The sequence below is a fragment of the Nannospalax galili genome, unplaced genomic scaffold, assembly GCF_000622305.1.
Source record: "Nannospalax galili isolate Female #2095 unplaced genomic scaffold, S.galili_v1.0 scaffold107, whole genome shotgun sequence".
Taxonomy (NCBI): Eukaryota; Metazoa; Chordata; class Mammalia; order Rodentia; family Spalacidae; genus Nannospalax; species Nannospalax galili.
In genome coordinates, this window is record NW_008358490.1 from 2,959,046 (window position 1) to 2,976,513 (window position 17,468).

Consider the following 17,468-nt stretch of genomic DNA (forward strand, 5'->3'; position numbering starts at 1 on the left):
TAAGATAAATAAACCCTTTCCTCCCCAAGTTGGTAGTGGTCAGAGTGTTTTGTCACAGCAATGAAGAGACAAACTAAGACAGAAATCATAGACTTTTCATCAGAATTCTAGAAGGGTCATGCCTTAGTCGTAAAAAAACACATCCAAAATTGGAGATGGCTAACAGTTTAGAGGGTATACAGTACTTTTAGGAACCCAAGTCTGGTTCCCATAACCCATGTTAGGTGACTCACAACCTATGTAACTTTACCTCCAGGGAATCCTCTGGCCTCTGTGGGCCATGGATTCATAGCCACATACCCATACATAGGCATGCACGCATACACATAATTTAAAAATAAAATTTAAAAAATGAACCAAATCCAAAGAATAAAAACTAATGATGTTACTGAGGTGGTCAAGGACCACCCAAAAGCGGGCAGAAAGATTGGGTTCTGAGAAAGGGCCTCATGAATATCAAACCTGCTTTGTGCTTTACAGTAAAGCCAAACAAGGAAATATATGGAAGCCCAGGGCTCCCATAATGGCTCTAGAATTAAACAAACTTATCTTACTAACCCAGGAATAAACAAGGGTCAGCCTCCTGAAAACTCTGTCTTCCCCAGTAGGTAAAGTTGATCAGTGAACTGCATGTAACTGAGCTCAGATATTGTCCAATCAGAACTGGACAGTCCCTTAATGAAGGACCTGGATGAGAACCTCTGGCAGGAACTTGTTCTTTGTCTGTTACCCTTTTTCTTTGTTGAAGGAGTAACTGGACTTCCTTAATTTTGAATAGAGTTCTGTCTCTGGTCTGGCACAAGCAGATGTTTCCAATAAAAGCCTCCTCGGGATCTGGTCTTGTTCTGTGGTTTCTGGACCCAAGAACCTTACTTAAGTAACACTAGTACATTTTAGCCAGTTGAATAAAATAGGAAACCATTAATTCATGCAGATATAAATAAATAAACTGAATACTTAGTGAGGGCTAGGATAGTTCGTTTCAAACTACCTCCACAATTAATTGTTAATTATAAAGATGAAGTTGGTGCTCTCTCCTTGATGGTAGACAAACTAAAGAAACACTACCTTAATCAAATGAGCAGAGTAATAATCACTGATAGAAGGTATTTAGGGAACAGCTTGAGTAACAAATTTAGGATTGAGGATTGAATGGTAATGATGAATTAATATAAATTCTCTGATTTTTAAATGATTATATTGCCTGAGATACAAATGTAAATGTGTATGAATGACAAGGCACCAATTCGGTGACTTAACTGTATCATGAAAAGAACTCTGTGCTGCACTTACAAGTTTTCTGTAAGTTAATAGTTTATTGAAAAAATTTTTGAAGTGTGATTGTATTTCTGTATACTAGTGTCAAACAGTGATAAAGTGAAAATTTTTAGTGTCCTTCACTGTATATTTTTAAAAACACAGAACATTGCTCAATTAAAACCTGCTCATTATGAGCTGGGTGTGGTGGTGCATGCCTTTAGTCCCAGCACTCCCAGCAGAGGCAGATGGATCTCTATGAGATCAGGCCAGCCTGGTCTACATAGTAAATTCCAGGCCATCTGGGACTACAGGGAGATCCTGTCTCAAAAAGACCAAAGAAATCAAACAAACCAACAAAAACCCCTGCTGATTACCAAGTTATACTAATTCATAATTGGACAACTCAGTATTATTAAAATGCTAGTTCTCTCCAAATTGTGCTATAGACACAAAATTGTCCACATCAAAATTCATACAAGCCAGCCAGCCTTTCTCCCTCTTTCCCGCATTTCCTCCCTTACTTCCTTCCTCCTTTTAGAGAGGTGGACAAGCAGACTTTAGAGTTTCTATGCAAATATGAAATGAACTAGAATAGATATCATGCTTGCAGTGTGTCAGAAACACAGATGGGCATGTTTGTGCCCTTCCACAGTGTCAGAATTTGTTAACAACAGATAATTTACAAGATATGTTCATTTTATTGGCTGCAATATTTGCCAAGTATTCCTGATTCCTTTGGATAGGTTACTGAGACAAATGAGGTTCTTTTGTTCCAGTCTTAAATTAAGTGCATATCACACAGCAAATCTGTCTGTCTAATTGTGTATATATGTGTGTAGGTTTCAAAATGGCTGCAGAAAGTTAGAGGCTGCAGCAGAATTTAAGGAGGACTTCCTGAGAAGAAATAGAAAGCAGATATAGATCCAACGAGTCACAACAGGTGGTACATAATATAGTAGGAAGTCTGCTGGCGGCATAGCTTCAGAGTCAAACCTTAGGGAGCCTCAGAATGGAGTAGCACTGCCCAGGCAAAGTGTGGCACCTGTAGGCTGTAGAGATGAAGTACAGAACCAGATCTAGAATGCAACTTGAGTAGGTCTAATAAGCAATGGGGACAGAGCCCAGCAGAAACCCCAGGGAAAGTTGGGAATTCGCTGTCTGTTGGCCCCTTGACTTGTCAGATGACAAGTTGATGAGGGCTGTTGACGGTGTAGTTTTAGGTATCCTCCTCTTTATGGGGTCCAGGTGAGGGTGTTATACCCTTTCCTGTTTCCTATGTGTTGGATAGGTTCTCAGTCCTAGTTTTCCTAATGTGATTTTACTATGTCCTTGTGCTAATATGGACCCAATTTACTTTGGTAAATATACAAGTACTACCTTTTTTACTTTTAGGAATAAATTATCATTTTGAATCTTGTGAGTAGTGTGCATATAGTGTACATATGTGTACATGTTTGTATATGTGTGCATGTATGTACACATGTGTACAAATACATGTGTGTACATGAGGCCAAAGGTTGACATTGGGTGTCTTCAATTTTCCACCCAGGCTGGCCAATGAGCTTCAGTGATGTGGCTGTCTCTACCACCTCAACCCCTGTGCTGGGGTTAAAAGCATGCACTGTCATGCCTGGCTTTTTACATGAGTGCTGGTATATCTGAACTCTGGCCCTTATGCCTGTGCAGCAGGTACTTTGCCAATTAAGCCATCTCCCTAGCACCTAAATAGTGTTGTTTAAGTGCCCAACAAAGTGCAGAGCCATCCTGCCTCTGGGTTTGCACTCAAAATGGAGTCAAATGCTGCTCATAAAATTGTAAAAAGTTGGGGCTGGAGAGATGGCTCAGCAGTTAAGAACACTGATTGTTCTTGCAGATGACGGGGTTTGAATCCCAGCACCCACAGGGCAGCTAACAACTGTCTGTAACTCCAGTCCCAGGGGATCCAACAGCCTTTTCTGACCTTGGCGGGCATTGCACAACATGGGTGCACTTACCTACATGCAGGCAATACATGCATATACATAAAATAAAATTAATAAAAAGTTTTTTAAAGTTTTAAAAAAATTATAAAAAGTTTTATGCAACATGGAGTGACTTAGAGCAATCTAATCTCATCAATAGTCTCATCCAGTTCTTTAAAAAAGTATGGAGAGGGTCTGGAGAGATGGCTTAGTGGTTAAGAACACTGGTTGTTCTTGCAGAAGACCCAGGTTCAAATCCCAGCACCCACATGACAGCGAACAACTGTCCATAATTCCAGTCCCAGGGGATCCAACAGCCCCTTCTGACTTCTGCAGGCATTGCATGACATGGATGCACTTACCTACATGCAGGCAGTACACGCATACACATAAAATAAAAATGATAAATAAAATTTAAAAATAAATAAATAAAAATTTTAAAAAAGCATGGAGAATACTTAAAGTATATGAGAAAATGAGGGTTCCTTTATTTTATTTTATTAAATTCTGTTGTGTTTCATACAGAATATCTCAAAACAATCTGAATCATCTTCAGATTGATTTCATACAGAATATATCAAAACAATCTGAATCATCCCTGCCCCCACCAGGCCCCTCCCATAGCCCCCCCCCGACTCCATATACTCTTTCCTGGGTGTTAAGGCCCACTGTGTCAAGTCAGTGTCCCCAGACATTCCCCACTGCAATTCCATTCACTTGCAATCTAGTCAGATACCTCTCATCTATCTATCTATCCAAAAAACTATTCTTTCTTTCTTTCTTTCTTTTTTTTTTTTTTTTTTGACAGAGCATAGGGTGGAGGTTTATTTACAGAGCAGTGGGTTCCTCCATTTACGGCTGCACTGGAAAGTCCACACTCAACTATAGATCCTGTGACTTCCCGACAGCCGCAGAAAATGGTGAGAGAGGTGCCTCCTGGCATTCTCTGTTTATATAGCCTTATCCTCTCCTAGCCCATACCCCACATGCAGCTGTGAACATCCCAGCTCTGCATTGCTTGTAGCATGAGGGCTCTGTGCTGTTAGAAGGAAGCTGAGAAGGCCAGAGACTGCTGTCCACCCCCCAGCACCCCGCCAATTAAGCAGGAATATTACTCCCAAGAGAAGCTGATCACTGTCCTCACTCCCAGCCCCAGAACAGAAGCTTAAGAGGTGGTGTTGTTTGCCAGAGGGAGGAGTTCATAAAAGCAGGGAAACCTCCAGGTATCGCCAATAGAACTGACTGTATTTGAAGCAGAGTAACTTGGCGGTTAAGAGGATGATGGTAACTACATTGGAGCGATAAGTAAAATCTTTGGATGTGAACAACTACGAAAGTCCTTCTGGGTTAAGAATAGACCTCAAACACTGCCCTCTCACTACTCCTGTAAAGGAGCCTGAATTTACTGGATCAGAATGTAGAGCAATTTGTGCCCCAGAGTATTATTGAAAACAATAGAGAAATCAAATAGCAGTTAGTGGAGTCTAGGAGCTGACTGTAATGCTAGCAGAGACAGACAGTCTAACCTATGTGGGAAAGAGAGTAATAAAGTCCTACTGGAACCATTGTGCAAATTCCCTGGGTTCTGTTCCCTGAGGAGCAACATTAGAGATCTCACACAGCAGTTCAAATAGACTTAACTAAAATAGCCAGGCTAAATTATTATAAAAGGAAAAATCAAAAGAATAAAAACATGCTATGCTGAGTAGGTGACTTACACCTGAAATTCTAGCAGTGGGATGCTGAGGCAGAAGAATCACCATGAGTTTGAGGCTAGCCTGGGCTACATCATGAGACCATGACTCAAACAAAACTACCAAGCCAGGGGGGTAATGAGGAGTTGAAATCAGATTATAATTTGAATCTCTCAGAGAAACAGAAAATTACAAATGCTAATTATGAAACCTAATAGAACATACTATAAATATGTACTTGTTCACCTCTCAGCTTAAGAAACAAAATTATATAAGACAATTATAACAACATTGTTGGTTGTGCAATATATAGTTGCCCTCTGTATCCTCGGGGTTGAGAAATTCTAGGACATAAACACCACCTGCAGACCAGAGCCAGCAAATGCTTAGATCGCCTTTATAAAGTGGTTTCTAGTATTGCATATAACATATGCATAGTCTCCTGCATACTTTAAATCTTCACCAGAGTACCTACAATATCTAACATAATGTAAATTGTTATGCTGTGTTGTTTGGTGAATAATGACAAGGAAAAAGCCTACAAGTTCAGTTCAGACTCAGTTTTTTTCCTAAATATTTTCAGTCTGCAGTTCTGGAACTTGCAAAATCCAGAGTTCCAACTGTCAATAGTTATACTGTGTCTAACATTAATAGCATAAAAGGGAGATGAGAAAAAACTGATTAGGGTAATGTTTCTGTACCTCACTGAAATTGATTTAGTATAAATCTTAATTCTGCTTCTAACTTAATATATGATAAACAGTAGAGTAGCCATTAAGAAAATAAATCAAGAAAGTAAAGTAAAAATCCATTAAGTAAAATATGGGGACTAGAGAGATGGATCAGTGGTTAAGATCACTGACTGCTCTTGCAGAGGACCCAGCTTCAGTTCCCAGCACCCACATGGTGGCTAACAACCATCCATAACTCCAGTGCCAGGGGATCTAATGCCATTTTCTGATGTCTGTGGGTATTGTATGCATGGGTGCACTAGAGGGCAGGCAAAATACTCATACACATAAAATAGTAAAAATAAGTAAGTTTTTTAAAAGTAAAATATTATCTAAAAGATATATACCTAATGAAAAATAAATCAAAAGAAGAATAGAGGAACAGGAAAATGATATATATAAAATGGCAAACACAAATCCAGCTGTAATCAGTGCTAATGTGAAAATGACTAAATATTCTAACCAAAACACAGAAGTTGTCAAGTTTGCATAAAAAAGATTTATGTTAACAAGGAGATACACTACAGAATTTAAATTTACAAATATTCTAAAAGGGAGAAAAAAGAGAAAATGATAAATAATGCAAACAGCAATACAAGAAAGCTGAATGATGATGATGATATCAGACAAAATAGACATAAAAAACAAAAATGTTACTAGACATTGAATGGGACATTTCATAATGATTAAAAGATAGATCCAAACTCTTCAGTACAATGTATTATTATAAATATGCATGTACCCAGAATATAGACCAAAATACTGAAAGAAATTAAAGAAAAACTGAAAGAAATGTAAGAGGAGCCAGGCACTACTATCTTCAATAATTGTAAACACAACTAGGAAAAATAATAAAGAATTAGACTTGATTAGCACTATTACATAGCAGGCATCTATTAAATTCTCTAAACAATAACCATAGTATAGAGTATTTTGGAACAGCAACAAAGTACATATGGAACATTATGGGACATTGAGATAGGCCATATTCTAAACCATAGAAACCTCAATGAATTCAAGAAGTTTCAAATAATAAGAAATATGTTCTCTGATTACAGGACTGTGAAATTAAAAATCAGTAACAAAGAAATTTGGGGTAGTCACAAATGCAATGCTTAAATTCTTAAAAATGTGTCAAAGAAGAAATAAATCAGAAAATATTTTGAGAGAAAATTAGCATACTCCTTGCATATAAATATACATATTTAAGCTTTTGAGATGCTGCTAAAGTAATGCTTAGTGGTAAATTTATAGCTGTAATTGCCTGCTTTAAGAAGGAAAAAAAAAGATCCAAAATCAGTAGCTCGATTTTCTACCTCAGGCATTGCAGAAGGAAGAACCAGCTAATATGAAAGTAAGCAGAAAGGATGGAAAGTAATAAATATCAGCAAACAAATAGAGACTATGGAAATAATAGAAAAAAGCAATAAAACCAAAAGATAGTTCTTTGAGAGGAGCAACAAATTGATAAGCCTTTAACTAGACTAGTCAAGACTAGCCAAAAAAGCCAAGACAAAAAAATGGACAAAAAAATGGGGACATTACTGTTCACCTTACTGGATTAAAACGAATCTCAAGAGACTACCGTGAACAACTAAAGAACAGTGAGCTGGGTGCTACATCTTCTCATCTTTAGATTGATCACATGATACAGAGAATTGCCTAGCTGGGGTTAGTGGCTCATGACTATAATTCCAACACTCAGGAGATGAAGGCAGGAGGATTTCAAGTTCAGTGTTAGCCCAGACTACTTAGTGACACCTTGTGTTTGAGACAAACAAAACAGAACAGAAATGGAAGGGAAAAGACGGGAAGGAAGGGGAGAATTCCTAGAATGGTGTGGATTACTGGAGTTGACTCAAGAACAAGCACAGTTTCTAGTGTTACTGCTGGTGATGATTTTATTTTATTAAGTACTTGAAGAAAAGCCAAGGCCCAAGTGTCTTCACTGGCAAATGTTACCAAACATTTAAAGAAGAACTAATGCCATAGTTTTCATAAACTTGCCCAAAACATAGAACATTTTTCTCCTATACTCTGAGGCCAATATTATCACAGTCCAAAAATACCACAAGAAAACAGTAGATTAACCTCTCATGGATATAAATGCAAAGTTTCTCAGCAAAAATTTACAAAGCTGAATCCAGCAACAGATAAGGATTACATACCAGGATGAAGTAGAATTTATCCTAGGATTGCAAGGTTGTCTTAACAACCAAGAGTCAACTTAACATACCATATCAGTAGAATAAAGGACCGTATGAACCTTTCAGTAAACACAGAAAAAGCATTGGGTAAAACTCAACATTCTTTTATATTAAAAAATAATTTCATTCAGTAAAACAGGAATAGAAGCGAACTTTCTCAACCTAGTGAAAGTTTCTATGAAAACTCCAGTTAATGTAGTACTTAAAGACAAAAGATCAGTGTCCCTCTCCCCCGAAAATCAGAAACAGGGAATGAATATCCAACATTGTAGGCTAGAAAAGATCACAAAAGGCCTTCAGATGAGAAAGTATGAAGAAGGACTAGAGAGAGCTCAGCAGCTAGGAGCATTGGCTGTTCTTGAAGAGGACCCTGGTTTGATTTCTAGCACACACATGGTGGCTAGCAATCCATATCTCAAGTTCCAGGGGATTCTCTTTTGGACTCCACGAGCTTTGCACAGCATGGGTTAAGCAATAAGTTAAGCAATATTGCAGGTTATAAGAGCAACATACCACTAAGTTTTGATACCCTTGCAATGAACAATTTGAAAATTAAGAGAACAATTCCATTTACTTTAGAATAAAAAAGAATATAATCTTTGGGAATCAACAAGTCTAAAAATTTAACATATTATAGAAAGAATAAAAAGTGACCTAGGTAAATGGAAAAACATCCTGTCTTCACAGATTGAAAGACTTAATATTGTTAAGATGGTATTATGACCATCATATTTAGTATATTCTTCAAAACTTCAGGTTACATCATTATAGAATTAACAAGGTGATACTGAAGTTCAGATGGCATCTTACAGGGTATAGGATAACTAAGACAGTTTTGAAAAGGAAGAATAAAGTTAGGAAGTTCACTTCCTGATTTTAAGAGTATTCTAAGCCAGGTACAGTGATATGCCTCTGTAGTCCTTGCTACTTGAGAGACACAGGCAGGAGGGGATGCTTGAGCCCAGAGTTCAAGGCCAGCCTGGGCAATAGTGAGACCTCACCTCCCCTGAAAAATTGTTGAAATATTATAATAATTGTGAAAGTATAACTCTTGTGTAAGAAAAGACATAATTGATAGGGGTCAGTAGAATAGATTTGAGAATCCAGAAGGCCTCACATTTACAGTAAACTGGTTTTTCAGCAATAGTGACAATGAAGAATGAACAGTTTTTCAACTAATGGTGCTGGAACAACTGGATAGCTATATGCAAAAATATGAAGTTGGGCCATACTTCACAACATAAACAAAAGTTAACTCTAAATGGATCAAAGACTAAATAAAGGTAAGAGCTAAAATTGTAAAAGTCTTAGATGAAAACATTGGGATAAATTTTTGTAACATTGGCTTTCATAATGGTTTCTTAGAAAGGACATCAGAAGCCCAAACAGCTGAAGACAGATAAATTGGAATTTCTGGGCCTTGAGAATGATTAAATTGATTAGTGTAGAGATTGTACAACTCTGAATAAACTAAAAACCATTGAATTTTTATTGTATTTGAAGTGGGTGAAATTCATGGTATGTGGATTATATCTCAAAAATGAAAATTGAAATGGGCAATAAGACATCCAAAACTACTTACAGTGTGCACTTTACAACAGAAGATGTAGAAATGTTAATGAGTCTTTTAAACATGCTATCACTAAATGTTCAGAAAAATAGTAAAATAAAACTGTAATAAGATACCCTACATGCCAAACAGAACCAAGACTGGGGGTGGCAATTGCTTAGCTTCTAGGGATTCTCACTAGCCTCTTCTGTCTTTGCTGTTGATTATAGCACTTACCATAGCTTTTGCTGTTATATATCTCTTGGTTAGCCCCAGTTTCTGCTTTACCACTCTTTACAGCCTGGAGAGTAAAGAGTTTGCTGTTCACTTTGTAAAGTCTATAACATATACCTAATTTTAAAAAATACTGATTTTTTATGAATGTCAGGTTTTATCTTGTGTTGTGAGGTCAATCGGTCCCCAAAGTAGGAAGTGGGTAACTTGATGTGTTAAGTTTGTCCTCTTAAATTTATAAGTACTTTTTTTGCAGTCTCCCTAGCAAATAGAAAAGCACTTCTTATATCCCAATCAGTAATCATTCATAAGTACTTTCTGTTCCTGTTTAAGATCAGAGACTTAACTTGCTCAAGATAGGACAACAGTAGAGCCATTGTCTAATTCAGGTCTATCCATTCTAAAGCTCTCATTCTTCACACTGTGTCACATTGCCTCTGAGATAGGAGTATGTTGGATTTTTTTATACTGGGCTACCCTCTTGAGTTTTAGTGATTGTTTTCAAAGATGGCGGGAATCAGTGCTAGGGGGAAACAAGATAAAATAATGGGGAGAATATGAGCAAAGTTCATGATACATATAAAGATGTTGGAATAAGACCCATTATCTTGTATGCTGATTTAAAATAACAAAAGTAAAGATACATGTACAAAACAACAGTAAAAAGTTTTATTAAATTAATATAAATTGATTGTAAGTACTGTGTGCAGGAACATTATAGAGAGTATACTATGATGAATATATTAGTCTTAATGTTTAGAAACTCACTGTTGCAGAGAAGCAAGTACAAATAAACATTTGGAATACAGCAAACTAATTACATTGGTAAAATGTCTAATAAATATGATGATACCGTATGAAGAAATGGTTGGCTCTGCTGAAGTTGGCCTTGGAAGATAAGATGATTGAATTGGACTTGGAGAATAGGTAGGAATTCATCCATTAATATATGGGTGCATATTTCTGTGCTGTGACTGTGGAAATTTAACTTTGAATAAATACTTAAAAGCAGAAAAATTCGGCTGGGCGTGGTAGTGCACGCCTTTAATCTCAGCACTTGGGGGGCAGAGGCAGGCGGATCTCTGTGAGTTCAAGGCCAGCCTGGTCTACATAGTGAATTCCAGGATAACTGGGGCTACAGGGAGACCCTGTCTCAAAAAGACCAAAAAGGAAAAAAAAATTAGAAAAATTCATTGTTAGTTTACAGGAATATTGTGTTCTTTTGCACATTTTTAATAATTAGGTTTGTGTTCAGGTAAATTTAAAACCCCTTGGCAAAATACAGAAGCCTTAGACAGGAAATGCTTTTCGCTAATATGTGCCTTGAAAAAAATGCATTGCACGACAACTAGCTGTTGAACTTCATTAATTCTGTTGCATCCACTTTTTAGAATTTAAAAGGTTAATGGACAAAAGAAAATTGTGAGTTCATGAGAATTTGACTTGTTCTTTTCTTGGATTGTGGTAACCATAAAAGTGAATATACCCAAATATATACTTCAATTTTTTTAGAAGAATAGCTTTAACCTACATTTTGAGTACATTTTCTAGATACAGATTATTTCTCACACACAGGTGTTGTATCATAATGTAGCAATGATTAGTCTCTGAAACTAGAGTTTTGTTTTTTTTTTTTACAAAGTTTGTTTCACGTGTGAGTTTGAACAATTTATAATACTAATCTGTGTTGTTACCTAAAATCATCAATATTGAGTTTTTTCAATAAATGTCTCAATGCTAATGAACAGGGTTTTTTGTTGTTGTTGTTTTGTTTTGTTTTAGTTGGCCGGTCTCCGTTTTAATTTTCCACATTAGCCATTTTTGTCTCCTCTTTAATTATTATTCTTGGGATAAATAGGACAAATTGAAGGGAAATGGAATTGTTTGGTTTTGAGTTCTTTTATTTGGCCATGTTGTGTTTCTTATACTCTGTATTCCTTTTTACTTTTACTTCAGTGCTGTATTTAGCCATAAGAATGCCCCCTACTGCCTAATAATACATTCGTTTAAAGTGTGCATAGACAATTCTGGAAAATAGGGAATCTGTTTATAGGTCTTAAAGCTAGTGGTTGGCAGCCATCACATATGGACAAGTAGGATTCTGCTTGTGTTTTATTTTGGCTTCGATTGTCAGGGTGACAGGTATCTGTCCATCATACACTGATGGTAGAGGTTTCTAATATGCTGTACTTGGGAAAATAAAATATACTTCAGTCTATGTGGATTTTATGTCATAGTTTTAATGGTAGTACTCTTTGCAAATTGATTTGGTTGGTTTAGGCTAATCATTGTTTTATGAAATGTAACACAATATGAAACTAGTAGCATTTTATAAGTGATATCTATATAATATTCTGAATTACACAAAAAATAAATTGTAAATTTAAAAAATCCAAAATGATTAAAAGGAGAGACTTCCTCACACTTTTTAATACAAGTCAAAGAAAGAAAACATATATTTCGTTTTTAGATTATATAAATGGTGGAGAACTTTTTACTCATCTTTCTCAAAGAGAGCGTTTCACAGAGCATGAGGTGCAGATCTATGTTGGAGAGATTGTGCTTGCCCTCGATCATCTGCACAAGGTAAGACACTTCATCTTTGGCATTTCCTTTGTTAACTGAGGTACTGATGGAACTAAACAAGCTGATGTTTTCACTTGTGAATGTTACCAGTTCTCTTAATTTTATGGTCCTTTTTTTTTTTTTTTTTTAACTGTGTGCTGGGCTTGGTGGGGCATCCCTATAATACAAGCACTTGGAAGGCTGAGGCAGGAGGGTCATGAGTTGACAAAGTAGCTATAAAGTAAAACCCCAACTCAATAAATAAATAGTAAATAAATAATACTGTGTTTTGAAACATTAAAAAATAGAGCTTGAGCTTTTTTTTCTTTTATTTATTATAAAGTACCATCAGAATAAAAGCTGTTAATTGCTAAAATGAAGCCACAAGTTGTAACATGTATTTCCTTAATTGTGATTTCTGCCATGGCATGCTCTGCCTGTGCTCAAAAAAGCATTTCCTGATTTGGCTGCTGATTTGGAGTTATTCCCCCCCCCCAACCTTATCTCATTTCTGCACCTACCTTGCTTTCCTCCTCCTCATTTTCCCATGTGGCATGAGCTCAGGTACTAAAACCTGTACATGGAAGTTGTGTCCATGACCCTGTTGGAACTCTGTAATCAGTTTTAAACTTCATTTTTTTAAAAATATTTTTTATTTATTATTTTAATCTTATGTGTATGAATGTAAATTTATTTTGTGTATGAGTATATTGCCTGCATGTAGGTAAGTGCACCCGTGTCATGCATGCCCATGGAGGACAGAAGAGGCCGTCGGATCCCCTGGAAGTGGAGCAAATGGACAGTTGTCAGCTGTCATGTGGGTGCTGGGATTCAAACTTGGGTCTTCTGCAAGAACAACCAGCGTTCTTAACCACTGAGCCATCTCTTCAGCTCCTTAAACTTTCTTATATTACCTCAGATGTTCCTAATCTTGATCTGTGAAGTTTTGACTTACTAGAGAAGCAGATGGTTACTGTGTGCCTCAGCTTGTATGGTTTTCTTCAGTGATAGACAGTACTAAAGTAATTTATTTTAAAGGTGTGTGAGATCATAAAGAAACAACATGACTTGAATCACTAAATTTCAACATTTCAGGTACATCATGAGGCCTTTCTTCTTTGTCATATTCTGGTTGGATCCTTTCCCTAGCTTTAGAGATTAAACTACAAATTATACAGCATAGAAAAAAGGAGAGAATTGAAGGGAAAGGGCAAGGAGAGAACTTGCAAAGGAACAGGGAGATTGGGTCAGAATCTGAGTCAAACATGAAAGTAGTAGATGAGAGAGACTGAGAAAAAATTCTGGAAGTTACAATAAAAGAAGATAGGAGCCAAGAAAAGGGCAGACCTAGCCCAGAACAGAAACATGACTGGACAAGTGGAGGGAGATGGGTAGGGTAGTAATCTTAAGAACAACAGAGACAAGTCATAAGTGCTAATTTAAAAGACAGAAAAGAATGAGTGAGTAGGATGTGGTGGTGTCTCCCCTGTAATCCCCATACCTGGAAGGCTGAGACAGAAGGATTATGAGTTTGAGGCTAGCCTGGGCTATTTAGTGAGACCTTGTCTCAAAAGAAGAGTGAATGAAAATATGTGAGGGGGCAGGTGTGGGTGCATGCCTTTAATCTCAGCAACTAGGAGGCACAGGCAGGCAGATCTCTGTGAGGCTGAGGCCAGCCTGGTCTACACAGTGAGTTCTAGGCCAACAGAGAGACCCTGTCTCAAAAAAAAGGGAAGAATGTGGAGGGGGAGGAAAAGAGAGAAAAGGTGTAAAAAACAGGAGAACAAGGAAGCTGGCAGTGGAGAGAAGAGAGAACCAGAACAAGAAATGAAGGCCATCATGTACTACTTTTGATAGAGTTTTCACAAGTATCCTGCCTGTGCTTATTTTTGAATGATATAATTTAGTTTAAACATCTTTATATAAGAAACAAATTGGACTCTAGAATAAGCTACAAAGATTTTTGAAATTTGTAATTATATGTAGTATTTTATAACATAAAAACGACAGAATTCACAATAAATACCAGAGTAAAAAAGAAACAGAAGACTAATGAGTAATCTAGAAAATTCAGTCTGTATTTCTGTAGTACTTCAGTTTTGTTCATTGTTTACTAAAGGACATTCATTATCACTAAGCAGTAATGAGATGTGGAAGTAGAAATTACCGTGGAACTACATGTAAACATGATGGATACGGAATGAGAGCAGTATAGCAAAGGCATTCTCAGTGTCTTACCCTAAAAAGACATGAACAAAGCCAGCAGTAGTAATCTTGATTTGATACTAACACTGGGCCTCATAGGAATAGACAAAAGTGGAAATTTACTTAGAAGTGATGAGGTGAATTAGATAGTAAATAATTTTTTCCAAAGAGTTTGTTTAAATTAAAAGTACTGCTGCTTCTTAAATGTGTGTAATGCAGGGGGTTGAAGATTTAGCTCAGTGGCCCTGGGTTCGGTCCTCAACTCCAAAAAAAAAACAAAAAACAAAAAAAACACAAAATGTATGTAATGCATCACGTCAAATGTTTGTTCAGTGCACACCCAAAATGTTTTCCTTCCAGACTTTCTTGTAAACCACTGAAGATCTTGTGGGAAAAATTGTTTACTATTTTATGTATATAATTTTTATTATAGTTTTTAGAGATTATTAAAGAGTCTTCTTTTTTATATACTTAATGTTGAGAAAAGCAGTACTAACAAGTTAACAAGTATCAAAACATTCAATCCAGACTGACATAACTAAAAATAAAAAGGAGAAAACAGGTGAATCAAACACCTCTATATTACTTAAGCAGATTTATTTTATATAGTTGAAGTGCTTTGCTGTATAGCTTACATTAAAAAAAAGAGGCACACAGTCTTGTACTGCATAACATTTCAGTCATTGATGGGCCACATATATAACTGTGGTCCCATAAGACTGTAATGGAGCCAAAAATTCCTGTCATTTGCTGGTGATGTAGCTGTTATAATGCTCTGCAGTACTCCCATGTTAATGGTAATGCTGGTGTGAATAAACCTATTATGCTGCCAGTCATCAAATAGCATACACATATCATTATGCACAGTACAGTAAAACTTGAGAGTGATCATAAACTATGCTTATAATTTGTGTATTTACTATATTTTAATCATCATTTTAGAGTGTACTCCTTTTTAAAATAAGGGGTTAATGGTGAAACAGTCAATGTAACATGCTGCCATGTTACATTGGCAACAGCTTCATAAATCTCTTGTTTACTGTGTTGTTATTTTTCTCTTATGCTTGATTTAGTCTTTTGCTTTTTTGTGGCCTCAGGAGCAATAGGCTAATGTACACACACACACACACACACACACACACACACACACACAGAGATAGAGGATGGTGTATATCATACAGCTTAGGTATATAGTTTGCTATACCATTAAGATTTGTGAAAGTACACTCCATGATGCTTGCAGTATCAAAATCACCTAACAGCACACCTTTTAGAACATATCCTTATCATTAAGCAACACATGTCTGTATAAATGTTAATGGTTTACTTTGCTTATTTAGAACTGAATACCAACTAAAATGTTATTCAAAAAAAGCCTTTATTAATTGCATATTTAGCACATTGTTTTATACTAGACACAAGATAAATACATAAAATCTGAAAAGCAGACACTATGAATATATCAAAACAAACAGGAAATACCTAGAAAATATTAGTCATTTGCAGGTAAGTACAATGTAAGCATAAATGCTTTAAGATGAAAACAGAGAAATGATCATAATAAGATCTGGCTCATTTGGAAGACTTGCTGAAGCCATTAGGAAATAATAGACAAGAATTAGCCAAGAAGGCACATGAAAATCATCCGAAATGTGAAACAAGGAGAATAGAGACAGGAAATGTCTCTATTTTAGAGAGACCCTAAAGAAGCTTGTGCACAAGATGTGGACACTTTTTACAGAGAGAACTAAAATATAGTTGGTGAGGTTTGAGAAACTGAGCACTTGAGCCTCAAGATTTAAGAGTTTGCATTTGCCCTCAGAGTTGCTAAGACTCACAGAATCCTGAAGAAGAACATCTATGCCCCCAAAGGTAGATAAATGCTATCGCAATTCGTTTACTGAAAGTTATCTTAAGATTTTTATTTGTTTGTTTTTACAGTTGGGGATTATATATCGTGACATTAAGCTTGAGAATATTCTACTTGATTCTAATGGCCATGTGGTGCTGACAGATTTTGGTCTGAGTAAGGAGTTTGTGGCTGATGAAGTGAGTATTATATTTTAATTTGTAGTTAATAATAGCAGAATATAAACAAGGATGAAAAATAACTTAGCAGATAGACATTTAATAAGACTACCCATATGGGCTACAAATTTTTTTTTCCACCAATAGGTTATTTTTTTTTAATTTTTAAAAATGATTTATTTAATAACAACATACTTAGAAAAATTTGTTTTTATTAAATTTTGTCGTATTTCATACAGAATATCTCAAACAGAATCATCTTTGTAGCCCTGTCCCTCTCAGCACCTTCCCATAGCCCCCCCCCACTGGAGCCCATATACTCTGTCCTGGGTGTTAAGGCCCACTGTGTCAAGTCAGTGTCTCCAGACATTCCCCAGTGCAAGTCCATCTACTTGGAGTTTAGTCAGATCCCTCTCATATATCTATCCAAATACCTATCATTTTCTTTTTTTTTTTAACAGAGCATAGGGTAGGGGGTTATTTACAAAGCAATGGGCACCCCCCCATTTATGGCTGCACTGGAAAGTCCACATTCAAATATAGATCTTGTGACTTCCTGCACCTGCAGAAAATGGTGAGAGAGGTGCCTCCTGGCATTCTCTAGCTTATATATCCTTAGCCCCTCCTAGTCCCTCTCCCACATGCAGCTAAGGTCAACTGATTGGGTGAGAGGGGTAACTGACACCTCCCTCGACTCCTTGATAAGCATGGGAAAGAGATGTGACTATAGCTTGCTGGCAGAGTGGTCACAGGACACTTCCAGTTAACACTCTGTTCTCTTGATCCTAGGCCAGTCTGACTGGGGTAAGGTGAAACCTTAAGGTGGTTTTAATTTGCATTTCCCTAATTACTAATGATGTTGAACACTTTTTGAGATATTTCTTAGCCATCTTTATTTCTTCCTTTGAGAACTCTCTGTTTAGATCTTTAGCCCATCTTTTAATTGGGTCATTTGATTTCTCAAGTCTTTGTTTTTTTGAGTTCTTTATATATATTCTGGATGTTAAACCTCTGTCAGATGTGTCACTGGTGAA

General features: G+C 36.6%; 1 protein-coding gene across 3 annotated transcripts in view; it reads left to right on the top strand.

Annotated features, from left to right (window-relative positions):
- Positions 1-17,468, top strand: part of Rps6ka5 (ribosomal protein S6 kinase A5) — a 217,371-nt gene that overhangs the window by 124,349 nt on the left and 75,554 nt on the right. For 2 of the 3 annotated variants that reach the window (XM_008821741.3, XM_029557966.1), the window contains 2 exons: positions 12,107-12,222; positions 16,348-16,455. In XM_008821741.3, coding sequence (XP_008819963.1) covers positions 12,107-12,222; positions 16,348-16,455 — 224 coding nt within the window. Of the gene's footprint in view, positions 1-12,106; positions 12,223-16,347; positions 16,456-17,468 lie in introns of those variants that run through there. The other variant, XM_017795244.2, reaches the window with a different exon arrangement.